The sequence below is a fragment of the Delphinus delphis genome, chromosome 19 (genome assembly GCF_949987515.2).
Source record: "Delphinus delphis chromosome 19, mDelDel1.2, whole genome shotgun sequence".
In the NCBI taxonomy this organism is placed as follows: Eukaryota; Metazoa; Chordata; class Mammalia; order Artiodactyla; family Delphinidae; genus Delphinus; species Delphinus delphis.
In genome coordinates this window covers 8196837-8224791 of record NC_082701.1, presented here as the reverse complement: position 1 = coordinate 8224791, position 27955 = coordinate 8196837, and the positions used below count along the sequence as shown (strand labels likewise).

At 55.8% G+C, this 27955-nt stretch overlaps 1 protein-coding gene across 1 annotated transcript; it reads left to right on the top strand.

Moving 5' to 3' along the window:
• The first annotated feature begins 1605 nt into the window (after window positions 1-1605).
• On the top strand, window positions 1606-27605 carry QRICH2 (glutamine rich 2). Its single transcript, XM_059997900.1, has 20 exons — window positions 1606-2058; window positions 2242-2334; window positions 3536-3613; window positions 4045-4155; window positions 8533-11476; window positions 12078-12163; window positions 12834-12931; window positions 13443-13557; window positions 16944-17204; window positions 17911-18033; window positions 18122-18196; window positions 18594-18758; window positions 18873-18994; window positions 19547-19612; window positions 19881-19982; window positions 20396-20599; window positions 21200-21347; window positions 21691-21778; window positions 22548-22673; window positions 27030-27605. The coding sequence occupies exons 1-20, from the start codon at window positions 1606-1608 to the stop codon at window positions 27173-27175; spliced, it is 5604 nt and encodes a 1867-aa protein (XP_059853883.1). The 3' UTR covers window positions 27176-27605.
• Window positions 27606-27955: the final 350 nt, after the last annotated feature.

Here is a 27955-nt window from a genome sequence, read left to right as displayed (position 1 = left end):
TTTTTTTTTAAGATTTTTTTGATGTGGACTATTTTTTTTAAGTCTTCATTGAATTTGTTACAGTATTGATTCTGTTTTATGTTTTAGTTTTTTGGTCTTGAGGTATGTGGGATCTTAGCTCCCTGACCAAGGATCGAACCCGCACCCCCTGCATTGGAAGGCGGAGTCTTAACCCCTGGACTGCCAGGGAAGCCCCCAGCCTTACGTTTTCTAATGTAAGAGTGTAAGTGCACAGAAGACTAAAAATAATTTCTTCTTTTGATGATCTCAACAACCACTTGAAGGCCTACTGTGTGTCAGGCTCTGGGAATATAATAGTGAACAAAAATCCTTGGGTGTTACCCTCAGGGAGGTTTTAGACTCGTGTCTAAAACTCCATTTCCAGGAAACATTGCTTTTATTGGAGGGGGAGGGAGTGAACATGAAGGGTTTCCATTTTACCAGTTCAGACTAAACTAAAAATTTGAATTTGAAAAGTAGTTAAAATAATACACAGTATAGATGCAGTTACAAGTTTTCTTTAGCTTCCTGAATATAAACACTGAAAATTGTTACCTGTTTTCTGGGAGAATCTAGTATGGGGAAGTCAAGCCTCAATTGCTGAGACCATCAGATTCCTCTGGTCCTGTCTAATGAGTCCTGCCTTGTAACCAGGGGAGATGGCTGGCGCTTGACCAGATGTCTGTTTTGAGATAAATGAGGCCAGGGCGGCGCAGAAAAGGTCTGTCAGCTGGTGGCTGACGAACCGCCTGGGTAGTGAGTGGTCTTTTTCCAGGTTACCTTCCCGTCTGATTGAGCAGAATGCTATGGGAACTGTTCCCAAGGGGCCAAGGTCTCAGGACTGCGTCTCTTAGATCCGTGCCACCGCCCTGCGAAGGGAACAACTAAAACACAGAAAACATAGTGGCCATGAGGCCTCTTAAATCTTCCCACTATTGTGGCCTCCACAGGAGAGTAAATCAGCTGGAATCTAGGTGAACCTTACGGGGTATCCCCCTCCCCCCTCCCCCTCCCCACAAAAAAGAAAAACTGATGTGTTTCCTGGTAGGAATGCCTCGGTCCAGCCCTATAGCGCCGTTTGGGAGTGTTTACTGAGAACAAAAATTGGTGGCACCTTGGGTGTAGCCAGGGCTTCCTGACCCACTAGGACTGGCTGTCTTCGGGGGTCGGGGGTGTCTTCAAGGACGGGCAGGTCTCCGCGCTGAGGCCGGCTCTCTACGGGGCGTGTTCTTGCGCGGAATCCTCGGGGCACGCAGGGGGCCCCCACAAGCGAGCAGCGAACGGGGCCGCGCACCCAGTTCTAAACGTCGGCCAGCCGCCAAGGCAGCACTCCAGGGCTGGAGCTCGGAGACCGAAGATCGGACGGTGGCGGGCTGACGGCGGGGGCTCAGCGGTGCCCGGACCCCCGTTTCCCGGGAGCGAGGAGTGGGAAGCCCGAGGGCCAGGCGCTTCCTCTCCGTCCCCTAGGCAGGCTCCGGACTGCGACTGCTGCCTGGCGCGGCGGGACCCAGGGGCGGGGGTGCCCCGGGGCCTCGCAGGGGCCCGGAAAGGCCCCAGAAACGCGACAAGCCGTGAGGGGGGCAGGGCCGCCGGAGAAGGCGCACGATGCCGCCCGGGACGACGGCGGCCCCCTCGGTCTCCCTCCGGGAGCTGGCCGATCTCGCCATCGGCACCCCAGAGGTGGGCGCCGTCAACTTCACGGCCCTGCACACGCTCATCGTGGCCATGCTCAAGAATCTCAACCTGCAGGATACTCGGATCGACTTCCCGTCCCCGATGCTCGAGCAGAGTCGCTTGTTCGAGTCCCCGCGGGTCTCAAGCAGCAGGGCGCAGCTGCAGGCGCTGGAGAGCCAGGTGGAGGACCTGGGCGGGCAGGTCCAGGACCTCAGCCTGCAGCTCGAGACCATGGGGGGCCAGGTGCAGGCCATCGTGCAAAACTTCCCGTCCCAGGCCGGCGGGCTGGACGCCCGGGACTGGCTGGAAATGAAGGATGTGCCCTTGCTTACGGAGGGGAAAGCACAAGTAGGGTCGACGAAAGTCCGGAAGGACGGCGAGCCGGTACCCAAGGTGGGCGCGAGGGCTGTCCGCCCCTCCCCCCGCCCCGGCCGCTCTGCAGCGGCCCCTGGAGCTGAGCCCCGGAGGCGCACCTGGGGGAGGAGGCCGGAGCCGGCAGACGCAGGCGTGGTAGGGCCCAGGCCTGCTTGCGGCCTGGGACCACGCGGCCCGTGCTCTACGTTTCAGGGTATGGAGCTGCTCCAGGACATCAAGGAAGACGCGAAAATACTGAAGGAAGACCAGCAAAAGGCGAAGGAGCAACCCGAGTTGCACCCGGAGGTGAGGGCGGCCGGGACCCCACCTTGGGGAGCTGAGTGGCCCCTTCCCGGGCAGCCTTCTTCGTCCCTTCTGTTTACACGGGGGGCTCACCCACCACTTGTCAGACACCCAGGCATCCTGAACCGACCCAGAGAGGGGCTGACAACTTCTCAATATTCTTTGAGCGAATTTCCTTTAAACTAGTTTGAATAAAGAAAGAAGGTGGTGGGTGTTGAGAGACAAAGCTTGGTCCAAGAAGAGGGGGACTGGAACGGAGAGGGTTCTGGGGCACCACCACCATCCCCCTACCTGCAGCCCCCCAGGCAGCCCCACTCTCACTTGGATCTTTGCTCCCTGGGAGAGAGAAGCACAAATCCCTCAGCATAAGCATTTTCCAGTGAACAGCAGAGGCCGGAAGTATGCCAGTTCCAGGAGATACTAGGCAGTGCTTCTGTTTCAGGCCCATATGAGACCGGAGTAGGGGATTAGAGCTGGGAAAAAAGGAGGAGCAATTAGGAGGAAGCCCAGGGAGAGGCTGAGAAAAGAGACTTGAGAGAGAAGAAAAGCTCAAAGGAGGGAGGTAGCCGAGACCCTGGAGGAGACTAACCCATGGATTCCACGTGCCCACCTCATCCCAAGGCCTCCAGCCCCCAGCAGGACTCATTTTTGCTCTGGGAAGCTTTTCTTTGTAAAGTGTGGTGTTTAGGTTTGGGGCTGTCTTCGGTTAGACTAAAGGCTTGTTTTACCTTTAGATTCGTAGATTCTGGAGGTTTGCAGAAGTTATCAGGAGCCACTTAAATGATAGCAATTTGCTCTGGTTGTTTTGAGGTGCTTTTCTCTTTAAGCAACACAGTCGTTCAGATGCCCTTGAAGTACCCAGTCATCTTTGTCCTTGAGAGGCGAGGTTAGCCTCGTGGAGCAGTGCTGCAGCGTCTCACTAGTGGGTTGTGTGAAATGCATCCCAGACCAAAGAAATGTTCCCATTCCTGCATGGTTTTTGCTTGCGGCACGCTGTCCCCGGGTACCACCTGCCACACTCCGCTTCCCTTCCTCTTGTTGGCTGGGAAGAGCACGGGGAGCCTGGCTTACCAGCCTTCTCTTTACCCTCGGCTCTCTCAGACCCACATACCTCCTTTCCTCTTCTGCCTTGTGAGAGTGTGTGTGTTTGTGTCTGTGTGCGCGTGTGCAAGGGCCACAGGAGGGGCTGCTTTGATCCTTAATCTCTGAACTCTTCTTGCAGAAACTCCTCCAACGGGTTGATGAACTGGAGAAGCTAATTAGAGAAAGGGACAAATTCCTGGTAATCTCAGCCAGTTCTATGGGAAAGGGCCCTCAGGGGCCTCAGGGGGTAGGATGGTTGCCCGCGGCCCGGCCCCCCCTCTCGGGGTTCATCCAGACTCTCACCCCAGGTGTCTGCATCCTTCCAGGGTGGGGTGCTATATGCCCTCTGCCTCTTGGGGTGCCCCCCCCCGGAATGAGGGAACATTCTTTCCCTCCTTGCTCAGTTGTCCATCCAGAGCCCACATGGGACAGGAAACCAGCCACTCAGGACTCACTGGTTACTTGGACAGTGACTTCTCCTTGGGGCTTTGGAAGGACCCACCCAATCCTGTTAGTTCTGTTCTGTTCCTGAAGCTTCCTGGGATTAAACTCGGGGTGTGTGTGTGTGTGTGTTGTAGTGTGTGTTTGGTGTGTGTGTGTTCACACATACGTGTTGTCTTTCACTGTCAGGAAATAGTGAGCTGGAAGCTCCGTGCGATTCCTGATGCAGAAAAAGCCACCATGGTCACCTGGGAAGAGCTGGAGCAGGCGGTTACTGGCGGCCGGATGGCCTCACAAATGGTGAACAGAGACGGGGGTGGGGGTGGGGGCTTGGGCAGCGGTCTTGGGTGGGGCCCCCGAACCTTTCCCTTTTTTACTGCTGTGCAGTATTCCATCATGTGGGTGTTTATAATTTATTTCACAAGTTTTCTATTTTGGACATGTTTTATGTTTTTTCCCCAATCTTATAACAAACCATGCTCTAATGTGACACTCACACAAGTGAAGGTGCTCATAGGGTCGATTCCTAGAAACAGAACGCACATTTGTGATTTGGCTAGCTTTTGCCAAATTACCTTTCATGGGCGTGGTTCCAGTTTGGACCCCCACCAGCAATGTAGGAGAGAACCTGTTTCTCAGTATCCCGCCAACTCTGTCTGTTGGTACCCACTTTTCTTAGTTTGGCCGATCGGTTAGATTGAAAACAGTACCAGAGCGTAGTTTTGATTTGCTTTCATAGCTTTTCAAAGTTCCTTTAGAGTCTGTCCTGAAATGCACGAGTCCCTTCACTATTAGTGGACAAAGGTGACCAACCCTGGAAATAAAACCTCTTCAGGAAGCCTTTTGCTGATGGTGACTTGTAGCCACGGGTGCGGGCATCTGTGCCAAGGCAGTGCACAGGATAACCAGGCTAAGCTTTCTTTGTCTGAATAAAGTGGGTATTTTCAAATGGCCCTCAAGGACAAGGGTCAGCTGCCCTTTGGCCTTGACATTCCTCTTCCCCTGGCTTTGTGTATCTGGGTCACTCAAAAAGGGTCACGTGGACGTACAGACTCACGGGGAAGAGAGCAAAGAACACTTTGGCACCACCAAGTGGCCATCTGGGGTTCACCAAATATTATCTGGGTACTAAAGACACCCTTCTGGTCTCCCAGACTTTCTTTCTTTTTTTTTTTTTTTGCGGTACGCGGGCCTCTCACTGTTGCGGCCTCTCCCGTTGCGGAGCACAGTCTCCGGACGCGCAGGCTCAGCGGCCATGGCTCACGGGCCCAGCCGCTCCGCGGCATGCGGGATCCTCCCGGACCAGGGCACGAACCCGCGTCCCCTGCATCGGCAGGCGGACTCTCAACCACTGTGCCACCAGGGAAGCCCACCCAGACTGCTTTCTGAGTTTGGGGCCCTTCTTCAGAGGAAAGCAACATCAGAGAGAGTTGGAAGAAGAGCCTGCAAACAGAGAGTGGCCTAGGAAAAGGTGGCCTCTGCTTTCACTGTTATATTTTTTTTAAGCCAAAGCTTTTTTACACTTACCCACATGTCACTGTCCTATGTTTTGAATGAGCAACACATTTCCTCGGGGTGCCACCAGAAGACACCTGCAAGACCTAAAAATAAGCCTCAACAGAAGCAACTTTAGACATTTTTACTTCTCCAGAGGTAAGAAAGTGTCAGGGATCTGACAGTGGCTCATAATCACGAACGACCCCAGAAGCAGATGAGAATTAGTATAAATATTAACTTTTGAGAAGCAAGACAGCAAGTAATGAGAAGTGCAGGCCTGCACAGACCATAATGAAGGCAGTGGAAGGAGAGTTTCACGATCTCAAGTTGGGAAAATACAACACACTTGAGCCCAGTTTTTTTTTTGCGTTGGTGGTGGTAACTCTAGGGCGGTTGGGAGGTGCGCCATCTGCCTGCATCACGAGTGGAGAGCCAGGGTGGAAGGGAGGGTGTGCGTCCGGGGTTGGGGAGTGTGGTGAGCACGGAAAAGTAAATTCCATGTTTGGAGAACCAGACATGAGGAAGGAGGCTGCAGCTGTCCACGTAGCAGCTACAGTTAAAGGAGCTCAGAACTAACATGGACGATGCCCATGCCAGGACTTGAGTGTGAAAGGACACTGACCACGTGTTTCCAAGGGCGTGTTCTGATGGCCGAGAGGGCGGTGCTTTGCAGTTTTCTTTATCACCCAGAGGTGATGATGATGATGTTGCTTCTACTTCTCCTCTTCCTCCTGGTACTTCTTCTAATGGTCAGCAAGAATGAAAGACTTACCGTAATCGGGAAAACCCAGGCCTAGCATTGTAGTCAAAACGTGCTTAAGGGAGGAAAAAGCTTCCTCAGTTCCCTGTGATCAAGGTAATGAGTCTGGGTGCCAGCTAGATCTATGGCAATGGGCTTTTAACAATCGGAGGATCTCCCAGTGGCCATTTTACTAGGTCTGTGGACCTTGAGGATAGATGCTCTCTTGCAGAAACAGCGTGTTCAAAGGAAAGGACACTTCCTCTTCAAAGCTTTGTGGCCTGACAGGTTAAACAAAGTAGAAAGCAAAAATTAAAACTTATCTGCAGGCCTCCACCGAGGGAAAGGCGGATGACTGCCTGTTAGGTTGTGGTCACCCTTTGGATATCTTCTGCTTTGGGACCCAAGGAATAGTGGAGCGATTTAGAAAGGGGCTTCACGAGATTGAACATGACTTCAACTAACTGCGGCGCCACCTTCCTCTTCAAAGTGAATACGCACTGGGTCAGCACCCCTCCTGGCACCAGGACACGCACGCCAGCACTCGCTACCGTGCTCTCCGTGGCCATGGCTGCCCAGTCCATGGACGGGGCCTCATGTGCCTCCGGGTGTGAAAAGAAAAGGCCCCTTTAGGCAACTACGGGCCTCCTGGATCATGTTTTTAAATCCATTCTGCTGATCTCTGCCTTCTGATTGGAGTGCTTAATTACTGATAGAGTTTACAACTTCCATTTTGCTATTTGTTTTCTATATGTCTTATGTCTTTTCTGTTTCTCTGTTATTGTCTTCTTGTGTGTTAAATAAATGTATTCTAGTGTACTATTTTAATTCCCTTGTATCTTTTACTGTATATTTTTTGAGGTTTGTTTTGTGTTTTTTTTTTTGGCTGCGTTGGGTCTTCATTGCTGCACGAGGGCTTTCTCTAGTTGCGGCGAGCAGGGGCTACTCTTTGTTGTGGTGCACAGGCTTCTCATTGCGGTGGCTTCTCTTGTTGCGGAGCACGGGCTCTAGGTGCAAGGGCTTCAGTAGTTGTGGCATGCAGGCTCAGTAATTGTGGCTTGTGGGCTCTAGAGCGCAGGCTCAGTAGTTGTGGCACACAGGCTTAGCTGTGCTGCGTCATGTGGGATCTTCCCGGACCAGGGCTCGAACCTGTGAACCCGTGTCCCCTGTATTGGCGGGCGGATTCTTAACCACTGCGCCACCAGGGAAGTCCCTTGAGTTATTTCCTTATTGGGTCCATAGCCATGTTCAGTGTAGGGCTGATTATCTTCCACTTCCAACGCAGCGCCTTTCTGAGTCCTTTGCCCCCTGAATTACAGGTTTCTGCAAACTGGCTTGTAGAAACAGGCACTGTTCCCAGCCCCACGAGAGTCTGGGTGCTGTTCCCTCTAGCTGTGAAGATGGTTCTTTTCCCAGTCTGGGGAGTTTCCTCACATGTACGTGCTGGTCGTTTCTGTGCTGAATACCCGAGGGGGAACCCTCTGGGGATCTGCTTTGTTGTCTTTACATGCTCGTGCTTTCTTCCCAATCCTATGTTCTTTGAGCCCTCGCTGCCTCGGTCTCCCTGAATGCTTCTCTCTGCCTCCCACACAGGGAGTCTGCTCGCCCCACTTCAGTCCCCCATCCCTGCATTGCAGCCTGGGAACCAGCCAGCCAGTAAGCTGAGGCAACAGTAGGGCTCCCATAGTTTGCTTCCCCATCTTTCAGGGATTGCTATCGCCTTCATCAGCTGATACCCAGTGTCTAGAAAACCACTGTTTCATAGTTGTTGCTTTTTGGTTTTTTGTTTTTGGTTGTTATAGACCGGAAGGTAAATCTAGTCCCTGTTACTCCATTTGGGCTGGAAATGGGAATAATCCACATCCTTTTTTTTTTTAACAGCTTCTTAATTTTCTGCAGCATGGCTGTGCTGTAAATATACCCCTATTGATAATCTATTTTCATAAATAATGCCACAGACTCTGTACCTGTATTTTGGTGCGTTCTTTTGTGAGAGTCCATACAGAAAATGGGAATTTCTGGATTTGTGCTTTGCATTTTAAATACATGGTATACTTTCCCTGCAGCGTGCACTCTGCCACCAGCAATGGGTCAACGATGGGGTAGACTTTATATTGTAAACTCAATACGTTATTCGTCCTTTATTTGTAGACTCAACGAGGGTTGGAGTTGACCACTTGTATTTTGCAGGTTTTCCCCTGCCTTTTATGAGGGAAATTACATATTATGATGCCATTTACAAACGTGCAGATTCTCAGAAGTCTGGAGAACTATCCCTCAAGAATGTCAAAGTTGGTATTTGTGTCCAGTTTAGTTTTGTGAGGGTATTTTTTTCCAGGGGCTCTAAATCATCTTAGATGCCCCACACTTCCTTCCCTCCAACTCTTAAAATGAGTACTTTTTACTCAGAGTCACTGATTTCTTTCTTCCTCTTCCACCAGGTCTCAGAGTCATCAACAAGGCTTCCTAGGCGCAAAGGGCAGGGTTCCATGACATCAAACGATAAAATTCCAAGTGGGGCCTCTACCAAGCATCCAAGTATTGACGAGGCTATAGAGTCTGCCAGTGGTTTTGGCACAGATGAGACCTCGGGAACCAGTGGCATAGGATACTCCTCTGAAGGGGTTACTGGCAGGGAACAAAGCAAAGGTGCGTCTGCTACTGGGTTTCCTGGTAGAGAAGAGCACTCAAGGGCCCGTGAAGAAGCTGGCCTAACCAAACACCGTCCCCAATTGAGAGCAGAGTCGGATCGTCGCCGGGCTGGAGAGCAGCACGGCTTAGCACATCTACGCAGAGATGAACGAGATGCACACCTTGGCCCGGTTTATCAGGACGTATCCTCCGCCACCTTGCCTAGAGCTCTGCATGGTCATGTGTCCCCAGATCAGCATGGGGGAGTGCACGTTAGCCAGGGTCAGATCTATGCACGGCCAGACCAACATGGATTAGGACCACTTGGCATGAGTCAGCCTGCATCGCTACAACCTAGCACTTACGCACATGGTGCGGTACCCCTCGCTGTGGGTCAGCTTGGGGTGACGCCGCCTGGAATGGATGAGCGGGAATTGGTACTAGCTGGCATGGCTCAGAGTGATGCAGTGCCACCATTGGTATCTGGCAGAGATCAGCAAGGATTGGGACTACCTGGTACAGACCAGCCTGGTATGGTTCCACTTGGCACATACCAGCATGGTGTCATACTGCCTGGCATAGACCAACGTGGTATAAAACAGGCTGGCATGGACGAGAGTGGTGTGGGGCCACTTGGCACTGATCAGCATGGATTGGTGCCTCTTGGGGTAGATCAGCATGGATTCGTAATATTTGGCATGGATCAGCAGGGCTTGCTGTCACCTGGTTTGATGCAAGTTGCTGCAGATCAGCAAGGTTTTGTACAGCCCAGTTTGGGAACATCTGGCTTCATACAACCTGGCACAGAGCAGCATGAGACGATCCAACCCAGTGCAGGTCAGCCTGCTTTGGTCCAACCCAGTATAGGTCAGCCTGGTTTGGTGCAACCTGGTGCCGGTCAACCTGGTTTGGTGCAACCTGGTGCCGGTCAACCTGGTTTGGTGCAACCTGGTGCAGGTCAGCCTGGTTTGGTGCAGCCTGGTGCTGCAGGTCAGCCTGGTTTGGTGCAACCTGGTGCAGGTCAGCCTGGTTTGGTGCAGCCTGGTGCTGCAGGTCAGCCTGGTTTGGTGCAACCTGGTGCAGGTCAGCCTGGTTTGGTGCAGCCTGGTGCAGGTCAGCCTGGTTTGGTGCAGCCTGGTGCAGGTCAGCCTGGTTTGGTGCAGCCTGGTGCAGGTCAGCCTGGTTTGGTGCAGCCTGGTGCAGGTCAGCCTGGTTTGGTGCAACCTGGTGCTGCAGGTCAGCCTGGTTTGGTGCAGCCTGGTGCAGGTCAGCCTGGTTTGGTGCAGCCTGGTGCAGGTCAGCCTGGTTTGGTGCAACCTGGTGCAGGTCAGCCTGGTTTGGTGCAGCCTGGCGCTGCAGGTCAGCCTGGTTTGGTGCAACCTGGTGCTGGTCAGCCTGCCTCGGTCCAACCTGGTGCAGGTCACCCTGGTTTGGTCCAGCCTGGAATGTATCAGCAAGGTTTGGTGCAACCCAGTGCAGGTCAGCCTGGTTTGGTGCAGCCTGGCGCTGCAGGTCAGCCTGGTTTGGTGCAGCCTGGCGCTGCAGGTCAGCCTGGTTTGGTGCAACCTGGTGCAGGTCAGCCTGGTTTGGTGCAGCCTGGTGCTGCAGGTCAGCCTGGTTTGGTGCAACCTGGTGCAGGTCAGCCTGGTTTGGTGCAACCTGGTGCAGGTCAGCCTGGTTTGGTGCAGCCTGGCGCTGCAGGTCAGCCTGGTTTGGTGCAACCTGGTGCAGGTCAGCCTGGTTTGGTGCAACCTGGTGCAGGTCAGCCTGGTTTGGTGCAACCTGGTGCAGGTCAGCCTGGTTTGGTGCAGCCTGATACAGGTTCACATGGCTTTTTTCAACCTGGTGTATCTATGCCTGGCTTGGTTCCACCTGGTACATATCCACCTGGTCTGGTACAGCCTGGTGGCTATCCACATGGCTTGGTCCAATCTGGTGCCTATCCACGTGGTTTCATGCAGCCTCATGCCGATCAGCGTGGTTTGGTTCAACCTGTAATAGATCAGCATTGGTTGAGGCAATCTGGTACAGATCAAGGCTTGATACCACCAGGCACAGAGCTTCATGGCTTTCCAACATACCATGCAGATCCTCGAAGTTTTATATCACCACGCCCATACCAGCATGGTGTGGCACCTCCTGGCAGAGATCAATATGGTCGGGTGTCACCACTCGTAGCCAGTCAAGGTTTGGCATCACCAGGTATAGACCGAGAAGGTTTGGTACCACGAGAGACTTATCAACAAGGTTTGATGCGTCCTGGCCCAGACCAGCGTGGCCCAAAACCATTACGCACGGGTGTGGGATCTGCACGCCAGGATCAACAGCATTTGGAAGCACCTGAACCAGAGCAGCATGACCGGGCACATTCTGTCCCAGACTCCCATGGCCCAGGGTACCAAGGTGTAGATCAGTATGTCGAGGTGGGTTTGGATCCAAATGAAATACGTGGCTCAGTCCGACCTGGAGTTTCTGTTCAGACTTCCCCAAGCCAAGATGCCCCCTTTCTCAGGAGCACACGCTCCCTTGACTATTTATACCGAGGCTTATCAGAAAGGAGTGATGTTCAGGGTGAGAAACGTGATTCACTGGATAAGTTGGCTCCTAGCTTCCCCATGGCAGTGGAAACATTTCGTCTGATGGGAGAGCTTATCGGCTTCTACCTGGAGCTTAAGGAGAACGTAAAGGATCTGGATGATGAACAAGCTGGCCAAACAGACTTGGAGAAGATCCAGTACCTGCTGACACTGATGGGTGGGTGCTGCGTGCCCAGAGGAGAGGCTGCTGTCCTCCTCGCTTGGTTTCATCCTTCTCTCTCCCTGGGCCTCTGCCTGAGGCCGTGAAAACAGCATTTCCATTCTTAGCCATTCTGGGTTCTCCCATAGCCTTCAGAGTCCAAGAGATGGGATTGAACCGGTAGGAATAAAGGAGCCTCAGGAGAGGAGTGAGGCAGGTTCTTATGCCTTTGCCAGACTCTCTGGAAAGCAGCTGGGAAGATGTTGGGATGAAGGGAAAGTGATTTCATGGGGTTGGGCAGGGAGAGAGAATGTTGAAAAATTAAATTTAACCTTTGCACATTCACAATTCTAGCCCCAGAGAATAATTACGATTTTAGAGTTGGGTGGAAATTGTGGGTAAGTGGTCCCACAGCCCTTTAGGATATTAAGCATTAGGTGGACTCTTTAGAGCTAAGGACGCTTATCCCCTAAAAGGACACTCCTTTCTTCCCATCCCCTCTCTCCAGCCCCCAGGAAAAGCAGATAAATGATATGTGTTGTTCTTGATTGTGAGGGCTGGGATTGGGAGCCCATGGGGAATCTGACGCTTCTGACTCTAAGGCCTCGGTTCTCCATAGTCAAGAAGTCCATACCCGCTGACCTGCAGGAACAGCTGAAGACCTTAAAGGCCTTGACCAAAGAAGTCCGGCAGGAAAAAGCAAAAGTAAGTAAGGGAGGGTCCTCCTACTTGGCCTTCAAGTGCCAATAATCCCTTTCATTTGCATATGGATAGATTACACAGTCCTTTCACTTTCATTATTATCTCACTGGATCTGTACAGTCTCCTCAGATAGGAAGCACACCTCAGGTATCCACGTGTTTATTTCCTGGATCTAAAACCTGACATTCAAAGCTATTAAGATTCAGTTGGGCCAACAAGGAGGCCTGAGCTCCTTTCATTACATGTGGCCATTTCCAATACAAGCCACTGTCACTGGAGCAGCCTTGGAGCCAAGTTCGTGGGACTGTCTGGGACCAGCGGTCATAGCGAGGGGCTGCTGGGTCTTCAGTCATTCTTTTAATGCTAGCTACCTGCATCCGTGGGATGGATGGATGGGTGGATGTTAGGAAGGGACCTTGGGCTTTGCCAGAGGGTTGGATAGGATTAGGGAATGGGGGCGACTCCCTGGTGGTCCAGTGGTTAGGCGCTTTCACTGCTAGAGGCCAGGGTTCAATCCCTGGTCCGGGAACTAAGATTCCCACAAGCTGCGTGGTGGGAATTTTTTTTTTAAAGGATTAGGGAATGGGGGAGGGGCTTGCTGGGGCTGCAGAGGTACGTTCAGAAAGCAGAGATCTCAAGCCTGCCTGACCCTCCTCTTCCATTGGATTTGTAGCTGGAGAAGGTGAACAGGATCCTGGAGGGGGAGGAAGAGCAAGAAACAGGAAAGGAGGTGAACGCTGGCCAGCTGAGCCTGCAGCTGGGTGTCCTCAGGTAAAATCCCCCTGCCACATGCAGCTTCTGTCCTGGCATCACACGTTCTCAGTCAAGGAGGTGATAGAAGCCTGTGGTTCACTCATCCCTGAACTATCTTTGACCCGCATTGTGTCTGCTCTTCAGGTTGTCTGTATCTAGTTCAAGTTGCTAGTGGAAGTTTCCCAGGTCCTTAAAACAGCTCAGCACCAGGGCTTAGAAGAACCAAAAAAAAAAAAAACACCAAAAGCCTCTTAGATTCTGTCCCCAGTTGGAGGCTTCGGAGCATTTGCTGGAGCCCCTCAGAGCCGTCTCTGTGCAGTGCCAGGCCTCACCCCCTAGAAGCCTCTCAGGCCAGCACACTGGGCACCCACCTCCACGACAGGCGGGGCCTTGGACCCCTTAGACAGAGCTGGAGGGGAACGTGAAAGAGCCCCGTCTGCCTCCTCCATCCCTGACGGCCGGGGCTCAGCACTGCTGGGCCCAGGCCCCTGGGCCGGTGGTGGGGCCGGACCATCTCTCGTGCATACAGAGTCACCGTGGCTGACATCGAGAAGGAGCTGGCGGAGCTGAGGGAGAGTCAAGAACGGGGCAAGGTCAGCATGGAACATTCGGTCTCCGAAGCCTCCCTTTACCTGCAGGATCAGGTGAGGATTCCGCACTCTCCAGCCACAGGGACTAGGGCCCTTCGCAGAGTTGGCTGTGGACATTGGAGATAGTAGACTCTTACCTGATATATAATTTGCAGATATTTTCTCCTGTTCTGTGGGTTGTCTTTTCACTGTCTTCAAAGTGTCTGCCTTTACATCTTTTTTTTTTTAATTGAAGTATAGTTGATTTACGATGTTGTGTTAGTTCCAGGTGTACATGCCTTTATGTCTAGAGTGTTACGATCCTTGGGCACCCCAGAATGTTCCCAGCGAGGAGCGTTGGACTAGGAAGAGCCTCTGAGTGCTCACGGAAGGATCAGATGGGCAAAGCCACTGGACCCAGGGGTCCCACGTCAGGAGTCCCTTTGTGCTAGAGGCCCCGTTCTGGGCCCACTCCAAGTTCGTCAGGACAGTGGTTCGCACCGTTTCATGACCCAGAGCTGATTGTCAGGCCAGCAGGAGGACAGCAGTAGATAGTGCGTTTAAGAGTCATCTGTCATTCCAAAGCTCACAACCTCCGGGGCTCCCTGGGGCCACACCTGGGAGGGCATCCACTCCCTGCTGGGCAGGCTCAGCCTCTTGACTCTTCAGAAGCGTGTCAGCTCTTCTGGTGGCAAGAGTCTTGCTGAGCTCGGGCAAAAGGGAGCCTGGCTGAAAATACATAACGTGTAGAGGAAATTGGGAAAAGCAGAATTTCCAGGCCAAGCGGGCAGTCTGGCCAGGGCCACCACCTGTCTGTCTTTCTGTGTGTGTGTCTTTGCCTCTGTGTCGCCTTCCTTATCCATCTCTCTCAAATACCCGCACGTCTCTCTTCCCTCTGCTCTCAGCCAGGTTTTTATCTCTCACACACAGTCCAAAAGGGCTGCCCCAGGCCTTGCAGTATTACGCGCTTCCAAGAAAGGGGGCCTTAGGTTGGTGCAGTCCCTCTCTCTAAGCCAGGATAAGACGTCACAGGTCTTTGGCCAGTCGGGTGTCTAGCTGGGACCAATCATTTGTGGGGACAAACTGGGACCATGGGATCCAGAAGAGAGCAGGAGGGCGAGCGGAAGGAGTTTGTTCCCAGCCAGGCCATGAGAGACCCCTGTAGTGGTAGACTTATCACATTCTCTCTCTTTTTTTTTTTTTATTGAAGTGTAGTTGATTTACACTCTTATATCAGTTTCAAATGCACACCATAGTGATTTACTGTTTTTATAGATTATTTTCCACTTAAAGTTATTATAAAATAATGGCTCTATTTCCCTGTGCTGTACGATATATCCTTGTGGCTCTTTTGTTTTACACATAGTAGTTTGTACCTCTTAATCTCCTACCCCATCTTGTCCCTCCCCCTTCCGTCCCCCCACTGGTAACCACTAGTTTGTTCTCTAGATCTGTTGAGTCTGTTTCTGTTTTGTTATAGTTCCTAGTTTGTTTTATCTTTTAGATTGTACATATAAGTGACAACACACAGTATTTGTCTTTCTCTGTCTGGCTTATTTCACTAAGGATAATCCTCTCTAGGTCAATCCATGTGGTTGCAAATGGCAAAATTTTCATTCCTTTTTATGGCCGAGTAGTATTCCGTTTTACATATAAACCACATCTTCTTTATCCGTTCATCTGTTGATGGAAACTTAGGTCGCTTCCATGTCTAGCTATTGTAAATAGTGCTTCCGTGGACATTGGGGTGCATGCATCTTTTCGAATTAGTGTTTTCATTTTCTTCGGATAATATATACCCAGGGGTGGAATAGCCGGATCATACGGTAGTTCTATTTTTAGTTTTTAGAGGAACCTCCATACTGTTCTCCATAGTGGCTGCACCAATTTACATTCCCACCAACAGTGTAGGAGGGTTCCGTTTTCTCCACACCCTCTCTAGAATTTGTTATTTGTAGACTTTTTGATGATGGCCATTCTGACTGGTGTGAGGTGATATCTCATTGTGGTTTTTTTTTTTTGGTACGTGGGCCTCTCACTGTTGTGGCCTCTCCCATTGCAGAGCACAGGCTCCGGACGCGCAGGCTCAGCGGCCATGGCTCACGGGCCCAGCCGCTCCGCGGCATGTGGGATCTTCCTGGACCGGGGCACGAACCCGTGTCCCCTGCATCGGCAGGCGGACTCTCAACCACTGCGCCACCAGGGAAGCCCCTCATTGTGGTTTTGATTTGCATCTCTAATGATTAGCAATGTTGAGCATCTTTTCATGGGCCTGTTGGCCATCTGTATGTCTTCTTTGGAACAATGTCTGTTCAGGTCTTCTACCCATTTTTTAATCAGGTTGTTTGTTTTTTTGATATTGAGTTTATGAGCTGTTTATATATTTTGGATATTAATCCCTTATGGGTCATATCGTTTGCAGATATTTTCTCCGATTCCATAGGTTGTGTTTTCTTTTTGTCGATGGTTTCCTTTGCCGCACAAAAGCTTTTATTTATTTAAAAGAATCTATTTTATTTATTATTTATTTAGTTTTGGTTGCGTTGGGTCTTCGTTGCTGCACGCAGGCTTTCTCTAGTTGTGTCGAGTGGGGGCTACTCTTTGTTGCGGTGCGCACGCTTCTCATTGCAGTGGCTTCTCTTTGTTGTGGAACACGGGCTCTAGGCACGCAGGCTTCAGTAGTTGTGGCATGCGGGCTCAGTAGTTGTGGTGCACAGGCTTAGTTTTTCCGGGTATGTGGGATCTTCCCGGACCAGGGATCAAACCCATGTCCCCTGCATTGGCAGGTGGATTCTTAACCACTGCACCACGAAGGAAGTCCCCCAAAACTTCTAAGTTTAATTAGGTCTCATTTGTTTATTTTTGCTTTTGTCTCCTTTGACTTAGGAGACAGATCCAAAAAGTATTGCTACGATTTATGTCAAAGAGTGTTCTGCCTATGTTTTCCTCTAGGAGTTTTATGGTTTCCAGTCTTACATTGAGGTCTTCAATCCATTTTGAGTTTATTTTTGTATATGGTGTGAGAAAATCACATTCTCTTATTGTTATTTACGTTCTAGATGGGGACAGAGCATGTGTGAGCCCACCCTTCGTGTCCCCAGGGCCTGGAGCAGGGCCTGTGTGTCGGCAGGGTGTTTGTGGACTAACGGACATCAGCTCTGTAGGATTTAGCTAGAGGAGATGTGTTCTCACACTGCACCAATGGGCTGGCTGGAGAAAGGTCCAGAAGCCTCCTTCCTGCAAGGGCTTTATCAGCTCCCTCCCTGGGAGCTCTGGTCACTATTTAATGGACGGAGGTCGAGTGCCTCGCATGTGCTGCACACCCTGGGAGGCACCGAGGCCACGGCACGGCCCAGACCGCAGCGGCCAGGGCAGAAAGCACTCGCTGCTGGCGACTGTGTGGATGCGGCGTAGCTGGGCCTCGCTCACTGCCCTGCACCCGCCCTCTCGCCCGTTCCCAGTTAGACAAGCTCAGGACGATCATCGAGAACATGATGGCCTCGTCCTCCACGCTGCTGTCCATGAGCATGAGCGCGGCCCCGCACAAGCTCCCGACCACCCTGGCACCCAGCCAGATCGACCCTGCGGCCACCTGCCCAGCCTGCAGCCTGGACCTGAGCCACCGGGTCAGCACGCTGGTGCAGCGCTACGAGCAGCTCCAGGACATGGTCAGCAGCCTGGCTGCCTCCCGGCCCTCCAAGAAGGCCAAGCAGCAGAGCCAGGTGATGCCGCCTGCTTTCCTCCGGTGCGGCTGCTCACGGCCCGCCTGCACGGAGCCCCTCGGGGAGTCCCTGGGGGAGGGATGTTTGGGCCACTTTTCCATGATGGAGCCCTTTAGCGACCGCACGGAAGTCCCTGGTCTTCCCATAGGGTCGCAGCGAGGGCAGCCGTAGAGCTGGCTCTGGGGATGGGGGACCACGGGGAAGAGCTGGCTCCGTGGGTGGGGACAGCACGGCTGGCTGAGGGGTGGAGCAGTGCCATTCACATGCCTCGGGACGCTGGCATAGCCTTAGGATTCATCACCCCTCCTTCATGCCGGTCTTCTGGACTCCTTCCCACTTCCCCTCCAAAGGGCAGGCCTGCTGGTGGGGCAGGGAGCACAAGTCCCCAAGGCTTGCCTCTTAGACTCCAGAATTCAGATTCAGCTCAGGGTGGGTGGCGAGGCTGTAGCCCACACCCCAAATCTCAGGGGAGCAGCTCACCACTCCTGGGCCTTGAGACCGCCTCTACTGCCCACCCACCCCGGTGGACCAGGTCCCTCAAGGCTAGTCCACGGGGAGGTGGGGAATTGTGGCGGCAGCTGAGGAGATCCAGAATGGGGTCTGAAGTCGGCCTGTCTGCCGGGTGATGTTTTAAGGGCTGACTTACCAGGGGCGGCAGTACCCCTGCGGGTGCCCCAGGGAGGCTGCCTTTGTCCTTCTGCTGCAGGATGAAGAGCTACTGGGCCGCGTGCAGAGCGCCATCCTGCAGGTACAGGGCGACTGTGAGAAACTCAGCATCATCACCGGCAACCTCATAGAAGACCATCGGCAGAGGCAGAAGGACATCGAAGTGAGGACGGGCAGGGGGGCGGGGGCGGGGCCGAGGCGCGGCCCCAGTTCCTCCTTGTTCCTTATTCCCTGCTTGCTCGGCCTCCCAGGTGTTGTACCAGGGTCTGGAGAAGCTGCAGAAGGAAAAGGCCAACAGGGAACACCTGGAGCTGGAGATCAATGTGGTAAGGCTAGGCCGAGGGGCCATCCTGCATCCCAGGGAAGTCCCACCGCTCGTTCTTCAAAAGGCTGAGAGAGAGGCTTCCCTGGTGGCGCACTGGTTGAGAGTCCACCTGCCGATGCAGGGGACGCGGGTTCGTGCCCCAGTCGGGAAGATCCCACATGCCATGGAGCGGCTGGGCCCGTGAGCTATGGCCGCTGAGCCTGCGCATCCGGAGCCTGTGCTCCGCAACGGGAGAGGCCGCGGCAGTGAGAGGCCCGCGTACCGCAAAAAAAAAAAAGGCTGAGAGAGGAAGCTAGTCCGATGGGGGATGTGGGCTCAGTGCTGGCGCTCCCACTGCAGGGAGTGGGACCCCTCATGGCTCTCTCCCATCTGGGGGACCTCTTCCTCTCTCCGGGCAGAAAGCCGACAAGAGTGCCCTGGCGGCCAAAGTGAGCCGTGTCCAGTTTGACGCCACCACGGAGCAGCTGAACCACATGATGCAGGAGCTGGTGGCCAAGATGAGCGGGCGGGAGGGGGACTGGCAGAAGATGCTGGACAGGCTCCTGGTGCAGATGGACAACAAGGTGAGGGGTGGGAGGCTCCAGGGCCCCCTGGACTGGGACAACGCCCTCCTCTCCAGGCGCCGCAGACCCCACCTGCTTCCTCAGAGCTCACCTGGGCCCCGCCCTCACCCACAGCTGGACCGCCTGGAGCTGGACCCAGTGAAGCAGTCACTGGAGGATGGCTGGAAATCCTTGCGACTGCAGCTCAAAGAACGTTCTCCGCTCTACCAGGTGGACGAGGCAGCCGCCATGCGGAGGTGAGGCCTGGAAGGGGTGAGGGCAGGCGGGCTGGAGGTGTGCTCAGAGGGAATGGTTGATCTTGCCTGGGACCATCCCGCAGTAGGAGTGACAGAGTTTTAGAGCTTGAAAAGCTCTTCTCGCTCAGGCCAGTTCACATTACAGCTGAGAGTGGGAGGGGAGGGAGGCGTAAGGCTCTCTGGGCACAGGTGCGAGGGGTTCCACAGCCCCCAGAGCTGAGAGCACTCCTGGGGGGCCTGGCCCATGGCAGCCTGAGTCCCAGGATTTCCATTCCTGGCCACCAGAGGGCTCCCGAGGCTTACGCAGGGCAGTCCTGGGGCGCTTGGGAACCCTGCCGGCTTTGGGTTAGGGTAGGTGGGTGCTGGGTGTGTGCCCAGAAGCGGACACGTCTAGGAGCTGGTGAGTCTGGTGGCCTGGGACCCATCACTCTGGGCACTGAGCGTCCAGCCTGCCTGGCCCACAGAGCGCCAAGCCCGCTGGGTTCTCTGTCTCCCGCGTTCGGGACCCTCTGGGCAGGGCGCTTACCCTCTGTGTGTTCCACCTCCTCACAGGCAGCTCCTGGCACACTTCCACTGCCTCTCATGTGACCGTCCCCTGGAGATGCCTGTGACTGGACAGTGAGTGGCCCCAGCTGGTGGCCACGATGGGGGCGGGCTCGGCGGGGCTGCGTCTCCTGTATCCCAGGCCTGTCTCCACCTCCTGTCGGCTCCTGCTGTCTCACCGTTCACTCCGTACCCACTGGCTGCTCCTACCCCGGCCTTCAGCCCCCCACCCCTGCCCGGGCGGGGAGGATCCTCGGGCAGGTGGAGTGTGGGGAGTGGGCGGGGGGCTTGGACGATGGGGTTCCTCACACTCCAACCTTCCCTTCGCTCTGTCCCTGCCCAGAGTCATCCCCCTGACTCCTGTGGGCCCAGGCCTGCCCGGGCACCGGTCCATCCGCCCCTACACGGTCTTTGAACTGGAGCAGGTCCGGCAGCAGAGCCGCAAGTACGGGCAGCAGAGGGAGTCCTGTACAGGGCTTTGCAGGGGGGTCTGGAGGGCAGGAGTGGAGGTTCCTCCTCACGCCTGGGGTGGGCAGTAGGGGCGGCGCTGCGAGGGTGCTGACGGAGCTCCCAGCTCCTCGCAGCGTGAGAGCCTCGGAGGAGGAGAGCGCCTGCCTTTGGGTCCCTGCTGGGCATCCTGGGGGGACACTGTCTCTGAGACCCCCCCTCCCTGCTCATACCGGGCATGTGAGGGAGGGAGGCGGTGGTCCACCAGTGGGTGGGATTAGTGGGTGGGGGGTGCGTTTCACGCCCTCTGGGGCTCCTGCCCTCCTCCCCACGCCTTCCCACCTCCTCCTTGAGGGGAGGATGCCGGGGGCATGGCTCACCCCTCTGCTGCCCCCCCCCCCCCCCCCGCAGCCTGCAGCTGGGCAGCGCTGCCTTCCCCTGGGGCAACCTGGGGCAGACGGAGCGGAGCGTGGGGCGCCTGCGCAGCTTGCACTCCAAGATGCTGATGGACATCGAGAAGGTGCAGATCCACTTCGGGGGCTCCGTCAAGGCCAGCAGCCAGATGATCCGCGAGCTGCTGCGCTCCCAGTGCCTCGGCTGCCCCTGCTACAGACGGTGGGCGGCCGGGCCGGGCCCCGGGGGCAGGCGGCGAGCCTCGGCCCACTCACAGCCCACCCACCCTCGGCTGCCCCTGCTACAGACGGTGGGCGGCCGGGCCGGGCCCCCGGGGCAGGCGGCGAGCCTCGGCCCACTCACAGGCCACCACCACCGAGAGCCTGGCACAGAGCGGGGGAGTGTGCGTGCGTGTGTAAGAGAGAGAATGTGTGTGAACACGTGTGAGTGAGCATTGTTCATGTGTATTGTACGAGTGAGAGTGTGTGTGTGAGATTGTGTGTGCATGAGGGGTGGGGCCTGTGTGTGGGAGAATGTGTGTGAACGTGTGTATAAAGGTGTATGAGAATGTATGATTGTGTGTGAACGTGTATGAATGTGTGAGAGTATGTGTGAATGTGTGTGTGTGAATGTGTGTGAACACATACGTGTGAGTGTGTGTGTGTGTGTGTGTGTGTGTGTGTGTGGCCTTCAGGGTGGCCGGCCGGGCCATCCTGCTCACTCACCCCCTGCCCTGTCCTGGCTCGAGTGCTGCCCCCCGCCCCACCCTAGGCATGTCCCCGGCCACACCTGCTCCCCGTGACTCCGCTGTCTTCACCGCAGGCTGCCAGATGCAGCCGATCACACCTACGGGAGGTCGCCCCGGAGCTGCGGGGGCAGCCACACCCTCACCTACCCCTACCGCCGCACCCGCCTGCAGCACCTGGCACAGGGCCTGTACCCCACCGAGGAGATCCAGATCGCCAGGAAGGTGGGGGGCACTGCCGTGACGCCAGACTCTCAGGTCCCTCTGGAAAAGCCACCAGAAGTCCCCTCCTGGGCCCTCGGCCTCGGGGAGGTTTCTTAGTCAGACCCAGTCCAAGTGTCAGGTTCTTATCCTTTCCTGGGAAGAGGAATGCCAACCCGGCCACCCGCCCACCTGGCACTACCGCCTCCACCACGGGCCCCCCCTTCCCTCTGTGGCTCGGCCCTGGCGCCGCCCAGAGCCCCCTCAAGGGCTCTGAGCACCGTTTGGTGCCGGCCTCAGGCGAGGACCACCCTCTGGGAGGCAGGACGGGAGGGCAGCTCTGAGCGGCACTCGCCCATCTCCACAGCACGACGAGGTGGATATCCTGGGCCTGGACGGACATATTTACAAGGGACGGATGGATACAAGGCTGCCGGACATCCTGAACAAAGACAGTGAGTGTCCAGGTGGCCCAGAGGCCCCTCAGCCTCCTTGCTTGGGTCCCACAGGGTCCATCCAGCTCCTTAAGGCCCTTCTTGTGGCCACCGGGCCCTGACTGCCTTCCTCCACCTCCCTGGCTCCAAACGTTCAGGTCTCCAAAAGCCTCCGGGTCAGTGTTTGCAGAAGGGGTACAGCTGTCCAGTCTCAGCCAACTAGCTGGGATGTGGCCCCAACTTTTCTTGCCAGCTTTTATCCTCAGACGCCAGCCCAGTCTTCCTGCCTAAGCCTCTGTTCCCAGCATCACCAAGGCCAAGTCCTACCCCTTCTTCATAACTCAGAATACCCTCTCCTGAGCCCCCCACCACTTTGTGAATCACCCGTGTCCTGGAATGTCCCCTTCCAGTTAGCCATCCTGAGGTGTGCCATTTGTCACTTCCCACCGGGTCTCACCGCCACGTATGCACCTTTCTAGTTGCCTCCCCTCCCGAACCATAAACCTGGAGTCAGAACTCACCCAGCACCTGGCACGGGGCTGATGTCTGTGGGTGGATATCCGAGTGAGTGAGTGGGTGGATGGATGGATGGACAGACAGATGGCCGGGCGGACATTTCGGTGAATGAAGTGCTTACAAGGGGCATATCCACGAATAAAGATGGAGAAGGACACCAGCTGAGGCTGGCTGTGACCAGCAGCGCTGCAGCCCTCTCCCCATCCCCATGGGTCCCCACAGGGCTCCCACCCGGTGTCTCAGAACTGCCCCTCCCCTCCACTGTCTCCATCAGATTCGGGGATAAAGCATAAGGCCAAGCAGTCCCGGCCCCACGTGCACCGGCAGCAGTCACTCAGCGACAGCGGTCAGCTGCCCTCACGGTCCCAGAGCGCTCAGATGCTGGCTGGCAACGACTCAGGTAGCTCCTCTCTGGATGGCGGGTCGTGGCCTAGGCACTACCCCTCGCCTCTCCTCCTTGGCCCGCCAGGCCCCTTTCCTGCCCATGACTGGTATATACCTTTATTTCCTTGGAGAGAGGAAGGGCCTGGGAGCTGAGGGACGGGATGCAAGGGAGGAGAGAGAAAACCCTTCATTGCTGAGAGCTTGATAATGCGCCAGGTCTGTGATCAGATACTGTTACTGCCCCCATTTCACAGAAGAGGAAATAGGGACAGAGTTGCAGCCCAAGCTCTGGCTCCAGGCCCGAGTCCATCCCCTGCTCACGTGTGCCGACTCTCACCTGCCCAGTGAGATGACACCTGCCGACAGCTCACCTGCCCAGTGAGATGACAAACCTGCCAGCGGGGCTGGAGATGCACATGGACGCGCCTCCTGGGGAGGGGCTCGAGGAGCCCACCCCGGGGCCAGGCTGAGCAGAGCTATAAATAAATGTTTAGGAAAAAGCTTGGGGCCTTGCAGCTTCTCTGGTCCTGGCTCAGGAAGGTGGAGTGAGAGGCAGGGGCCGCTGCAGGTCGGATGGCAGACCTCTTGCAGCCTGACCATTAGGCCATGGAGCTAAGCCCCCTGGCCTGGAAGGTCCCCCAAAGTCCCTGCTCTTCCCAGAGGGGCTAAATCCTGCCTGAAAGCCAGAGGGCTAAGGGTTCCCTTGGGGTTTGGCTACACATGGGGCCAGAGAGGGACAGTGGCCTGGAGCTAGGAGGCTGGATCACTTCCAGGTGACTCTGAGCACCTCTCTCCCTTCTCTTGACCAGTTTCCTCATCTGTCGATAAAAGGGTGCTGGATTAGGGCTGCTCAGTTAGGCTCCCCCTTGAGAGTCTAAGAAAGGTGCTGACTTTCTTCCCATCAAAAGCTACGCACTCACAATGCTTTGCAGCTACTTCCGGAGGTTCAAGGACCACCCCCACCCCCTGCCCAGGTTAAGAGCCCCAGCTACACCCCCCTTCCAGTTCCAGCATTCAGTGGGTGCCTGGAGGAAGTGGAAACAGAATAAGTGGTGGTCATGTTGCCTCGCCTCTGTTGAGGGTTCCTGACCGGCCAGGCACTGCTGAGGAGCTTTCCACCTACAAACCAGTCTTCATCCTCATGCATTAAGAGGCAGGGACCACTGTTGGTCCCACCTACAGCTGAGAAAGCCGAGGCACAGAGAGGTTAAAGTATTTGCACAAGGTCACACGGCTAGGAAGCAGCAGAGCTGGAGTTCAAAGCCAAGCCATCTGGCCCCAGAGCCAGCGCTGGTGACAAAGGGTAAGAGCCTGGGATGGAGGATTCAGCAGTGGACCGACAGCACAGGTCTGTGGCTCTTGGTTCCGAGTTGATTTCTTGGGGGTACTTAGCTTTTTTCTCCCCAGCACTCCACCGTCTACTCCAAGGGCACTTAAAACGTGTGGACGCAGCAGCAAGAGGGAGGGTAGTGTTAGGGAAAATTCCTGCACCTATTTGTGTCAATATTGCCTAAACAGTCCGTGTATTAAGAGGGAACGTTACCAAAGAGGCAGGCTCTCAGCCCCTGGTGAAAGCTTATTTATTTTTAACTCAGATTATAAAGGAGTGTGACTTAGGGTCTCGTATGAGGGCTTGCCACCCCCCCACCCCTCCCCAGCATGATGCCCTAGCTCGGCCTGGCTACTGGGGCTGCTCTCGACTTCCCTGGGCTTCGCACTAGCTGGGCTGGGCTGCTGGCGGGCGTGGGAGCAAGACAGAGCCAGGTCTGCTCCCTGCTGTCTCGCACATTCTTCTCTTCAACGGAAAGACAGACCCGTCTCCACCGAGGGGCGCCTCTCCCAGCCGAATACAGCTCACCTGCCCAGTGAGATGACAAACCTGCCAGCGGGGCTGGAGATGCACATGGACGCGCCTCCTGGGGAGGGGCTCGAGGAGCCCACCCCGGGGCCAGGCTGAGCAGAGCTATAAATAAATGTTTAGGAAAAAGCTTGGGGCCTTGCAGCTTCTCTGGTCCTGGCTCAGGAAGGTGGAGTGAGAGGCAGGGGCCGCTGCAGGTCGGATGGCAGACCTCTTGCAGCCTGACCATTAGGCCATGGCCCCCAAACAGGTTGAGCTGTTCTCTGAGGGTGCCAGGGCTTCGAGAGGGCTGAGTGTTGGACCCAGGGCCAGGAAGAGGCAGCACAGGCCAGACCCCAGGCTCCGGGGACTGGCGGGCCTGCAAGCGGTCTGCCCTCTCCTGACCCCAGCTGGACCCGGTGCTGTGGCCTTCTCTGGCACTGGCACTGCCTTCCATCTGGGGAGGCTGGCCAGGGCACTCTGGTGAGGTTGGGAGCTTCATGTCTGTGCTTGAGCTGTTCCTTGTGTACGAGCTGTACCTTGTGTATCTTGGAGCAAAGGTAAGGGTGGCAGCCCTCCTGCTGCTGGCAGGGAGGCTCCTGGCACATCCCGGGGGGGGAGCAGTGCCACCAGCACCTGGGAAGGTTCCCGTTTGCTGTCCTCTGTGGCTTACCCTTGAGTGGCTGCCGCAGACGCAGGAGGGGCGCAGACCCAGGGGCCGCCAGGGCTAGGTCGTGTCCCTATTCCCCTCCCTTCCCCACCCCTCCCCAGGAAGATAGAGCAGAAGTGTGCCTGGCATTTGCCAGGGGGTCTTGAGGCCTGGCCCTTGCCCTGCTTCAGTGTCACCCCAAACAGGCCAGAGGGTTCACTGCTGTCCCCCAAGTCAACTGTAAGGGACAAGCGCGTCCCCAATCAAAGCCCCAGGGACAAGGGAGTGCTGCCCCGCACCCGGACGGAGGCCTCTGCAGTCATGGAAGCAGTTTTCTGCCTTCAGATCTGTTCTCAGCAGCTCCCTCTTCCAAGGTGGGGTTCCCTCCCTCCCCCCCACCACCCCCAGTCCCCTCTGACATGGGAAAGGGATGTCTGGGCCCAGTAAGAGGGCTGCTTCAGGGTGTGAATTGAGGGATGACACAGTCACACAGGAAAGTGTAGCAGGAAGTAACCGAGAAAAGGGTTTCTCCCTCATCCCCCTGTGGGCACAGGAGGGTGGAGTTGGCTGGGGTGTCATGGGTGGGGCAGGCGCTCCCTGCGGGAAGGGGCATCCCCCATCTCTCCCCATCTGCTGAGATCCCGTTCACTGTTGAACGCTGGGGTCCCAGTTGGCACCGCCCACACCCCCACACCCTTTTCTCTGCAAGGGGCGGCAGGGCCAGGCCCAGGCCTCCTCTGCTCCTGCCTGAGAAATGTCAGGTCACTGGCTCAGTGTCCCTGCTCTAGAATCCAAACTCACCAGCTTGGAAGGGAGGAGCGGCAGCCAGGCCTCCCCGATGCCCCGGAAAGGATGAGGGGTGACATTCCCCAAGCAGCCCAGGCCACCCCTGCCTCCCCGCACCTGGACCCGCCTGCCTACGCTCACCCAGGCCGCCCAGCACTGACCGCCCACGTGCCCACGAGGGGCCTTCCCCTTCCAGCCTGGGAAAGCACAGGTGGGCAGAGTGAGGGGTGCGGGTGGGAGGAGTCTCACAGGTTTCCAAGGAGGAAACAAAACTGAAACGGCAAACCCAGCTTCAAAGTACATGATCACATGCAGAGGGACCAAGGACAGCTGCGTCCCCAGTTCTCCACCCCTGCAGGGGCGGCCCCACAGGTGACCTTGTGAAGACACACGAGGCCCAGGAGCAGCACGGGCTGGCTTGCCAGGTGGGGCCCTTCCCAAGTGTCACTGCACGTTGGGCCTGAACCTCCAGGCCCCGCAGTCCTGATCGACAGCAGTGCCCGGGCTGCTGAGAGAGGGAGGGAACGAGCCCACTCACACATGTTAAAGGGGTTTGTTTTTTGCGGGGGGCAGGGGGCTCAGGAGGAATCCCAACCCTGGGGCCAGCCACCCACTCCTCCAATTGGGCGGACAAGCTCCTCACGCACCTGGCCACCTGCGCTGGAGTCTGAGAAGAGCCCAGCTGCCATCATTGCTGCTTCCATTCCAGCGCCTGAAGGCCGAGCGAAGGGGGGAAGGGAAAGGAAGCCAGTCCTCTTGGGGACCCACCCAGTCTCTGTGGCTCCCTGATCGCCTCGGTTGACCTTTGGGACAGGGCCACACAACATGCACATGGGGACAGGTTACCCCAAAGGAGGCTGAGGGCAGGGACAGCAGAGACAGGTCCAGCGGCAAGCGCCTGGGGGAACAAGCAGAAGCGTGGGGCTGCCATTGGGCCCCCAGGCGGGGAGGCAGCTCCCCCACTGCAGGCAAAGACAGGGGCTCCAGGGCTGAGGCCTAGCCTGCGGTGGGCTGCACGGTGGCGAGAGCCAAGGGAGAGGGTTACCGTAACCAAGCCAGGACCTGTCCTTCCTCTCCTCCCCACGCACAACCGGATCCAGCCTGTCGCGTGGCCCCCTGGCCAGGATGCCCCTTATCAGAGCGTCCAGACCCGCCACGTGGCAATGGAGCTGGTCCCCCAACCACAGCACAGCCGAGAGCCTCACCACCCCTCTGCCCAAGGAGCACGCTCTCCACACCAAGGTAAAGAAAGGCACCGCAAACCAGGCAAGTTAGAAAAGTCTCTTTTAAGTTTTAAATTAAAATTTCACCCTGGTGAGATGACTGATTTGGGAACTAAATCCAAAGGCAAGCTCTCCACTCTGTTGTCCGCGGCTGGGCTGCACGGTGGAAGAGGCAGGGCAGCTACGGGGGTCAAGCCCACTGGCCGAGCCCGGGCTTCTGACCCCAGTTGGCTCTTAAAGTCCCGCACAAGCCCTGCACACCTAGATGGAGACAGGGGTGACACCGGGAGAGGCGACAAGAGCTGGAGAGCCACTGGCTGGGGGTGGGGAGAGCCTCAGGACGGCGAAGAGGGCCCACACCTTCACCCAGCCGGCGCACCCCTCCTGCCGCCATCACGTGGAGTGGAGAGGTGGTGGTCCTTCTCCTGATTCCAGAAGGTGTGGCCTTTGAGAGGAGGCAGCCGGCAGACACCTCATGACTGCAGGATCACACCACCTGGCTTCCAAGCACCTGCGCCCGGGACCGGGGTGGAGGACGGGGTGCTGGCCCAAGGGGAGGCTTCTCTGGCCCTTCCCCACTGACCCAACACCCGTCAGCCAGCCCCGTTCTCACACACATTAGTTACTTTTATATATTCATATATATATTATAGTTATATATTAAAAAGAGAAAAAAAACTTGCCTGAAAACTCCTGAAGGACCCAAGTGGCTCAGGAAGTTTACTGTCCCCTCCACCCACAAAAATTCTCTTATAAAATCTTCCAGTGCGATCTTCAGGAAACCCCGCCCGCCCCAGCTCCCC

What these genes read in the sequence shown, in the direction of transcription:
- QRICH2 (XM_059997900.1), top strand. Translation starts at nt 1,606, where the DNA reads ATGCCGCCCGGGACGACGGCGGCCCCCTCGGTCTCCCTCCGGGAGCTG. An exon ending in GAGAAAGGGACAAATTCCTG is followed by an intron (nt 3,614 to 4,044) that starts GTAATCTCAGCC and finishes TTTCACTGTCAG; the next exon opens with GAAATAGTGAGCTGGAAGCT. An exon ending in GGCTGCCCCTGCTACAGACG is followed by an intron (nt 20,600 to 21,199) that starts GTGGGCGGCCGG and finishes TCTTCACCGCAG; the next exon opens with GCTGCCAGATGCAGCCGATC.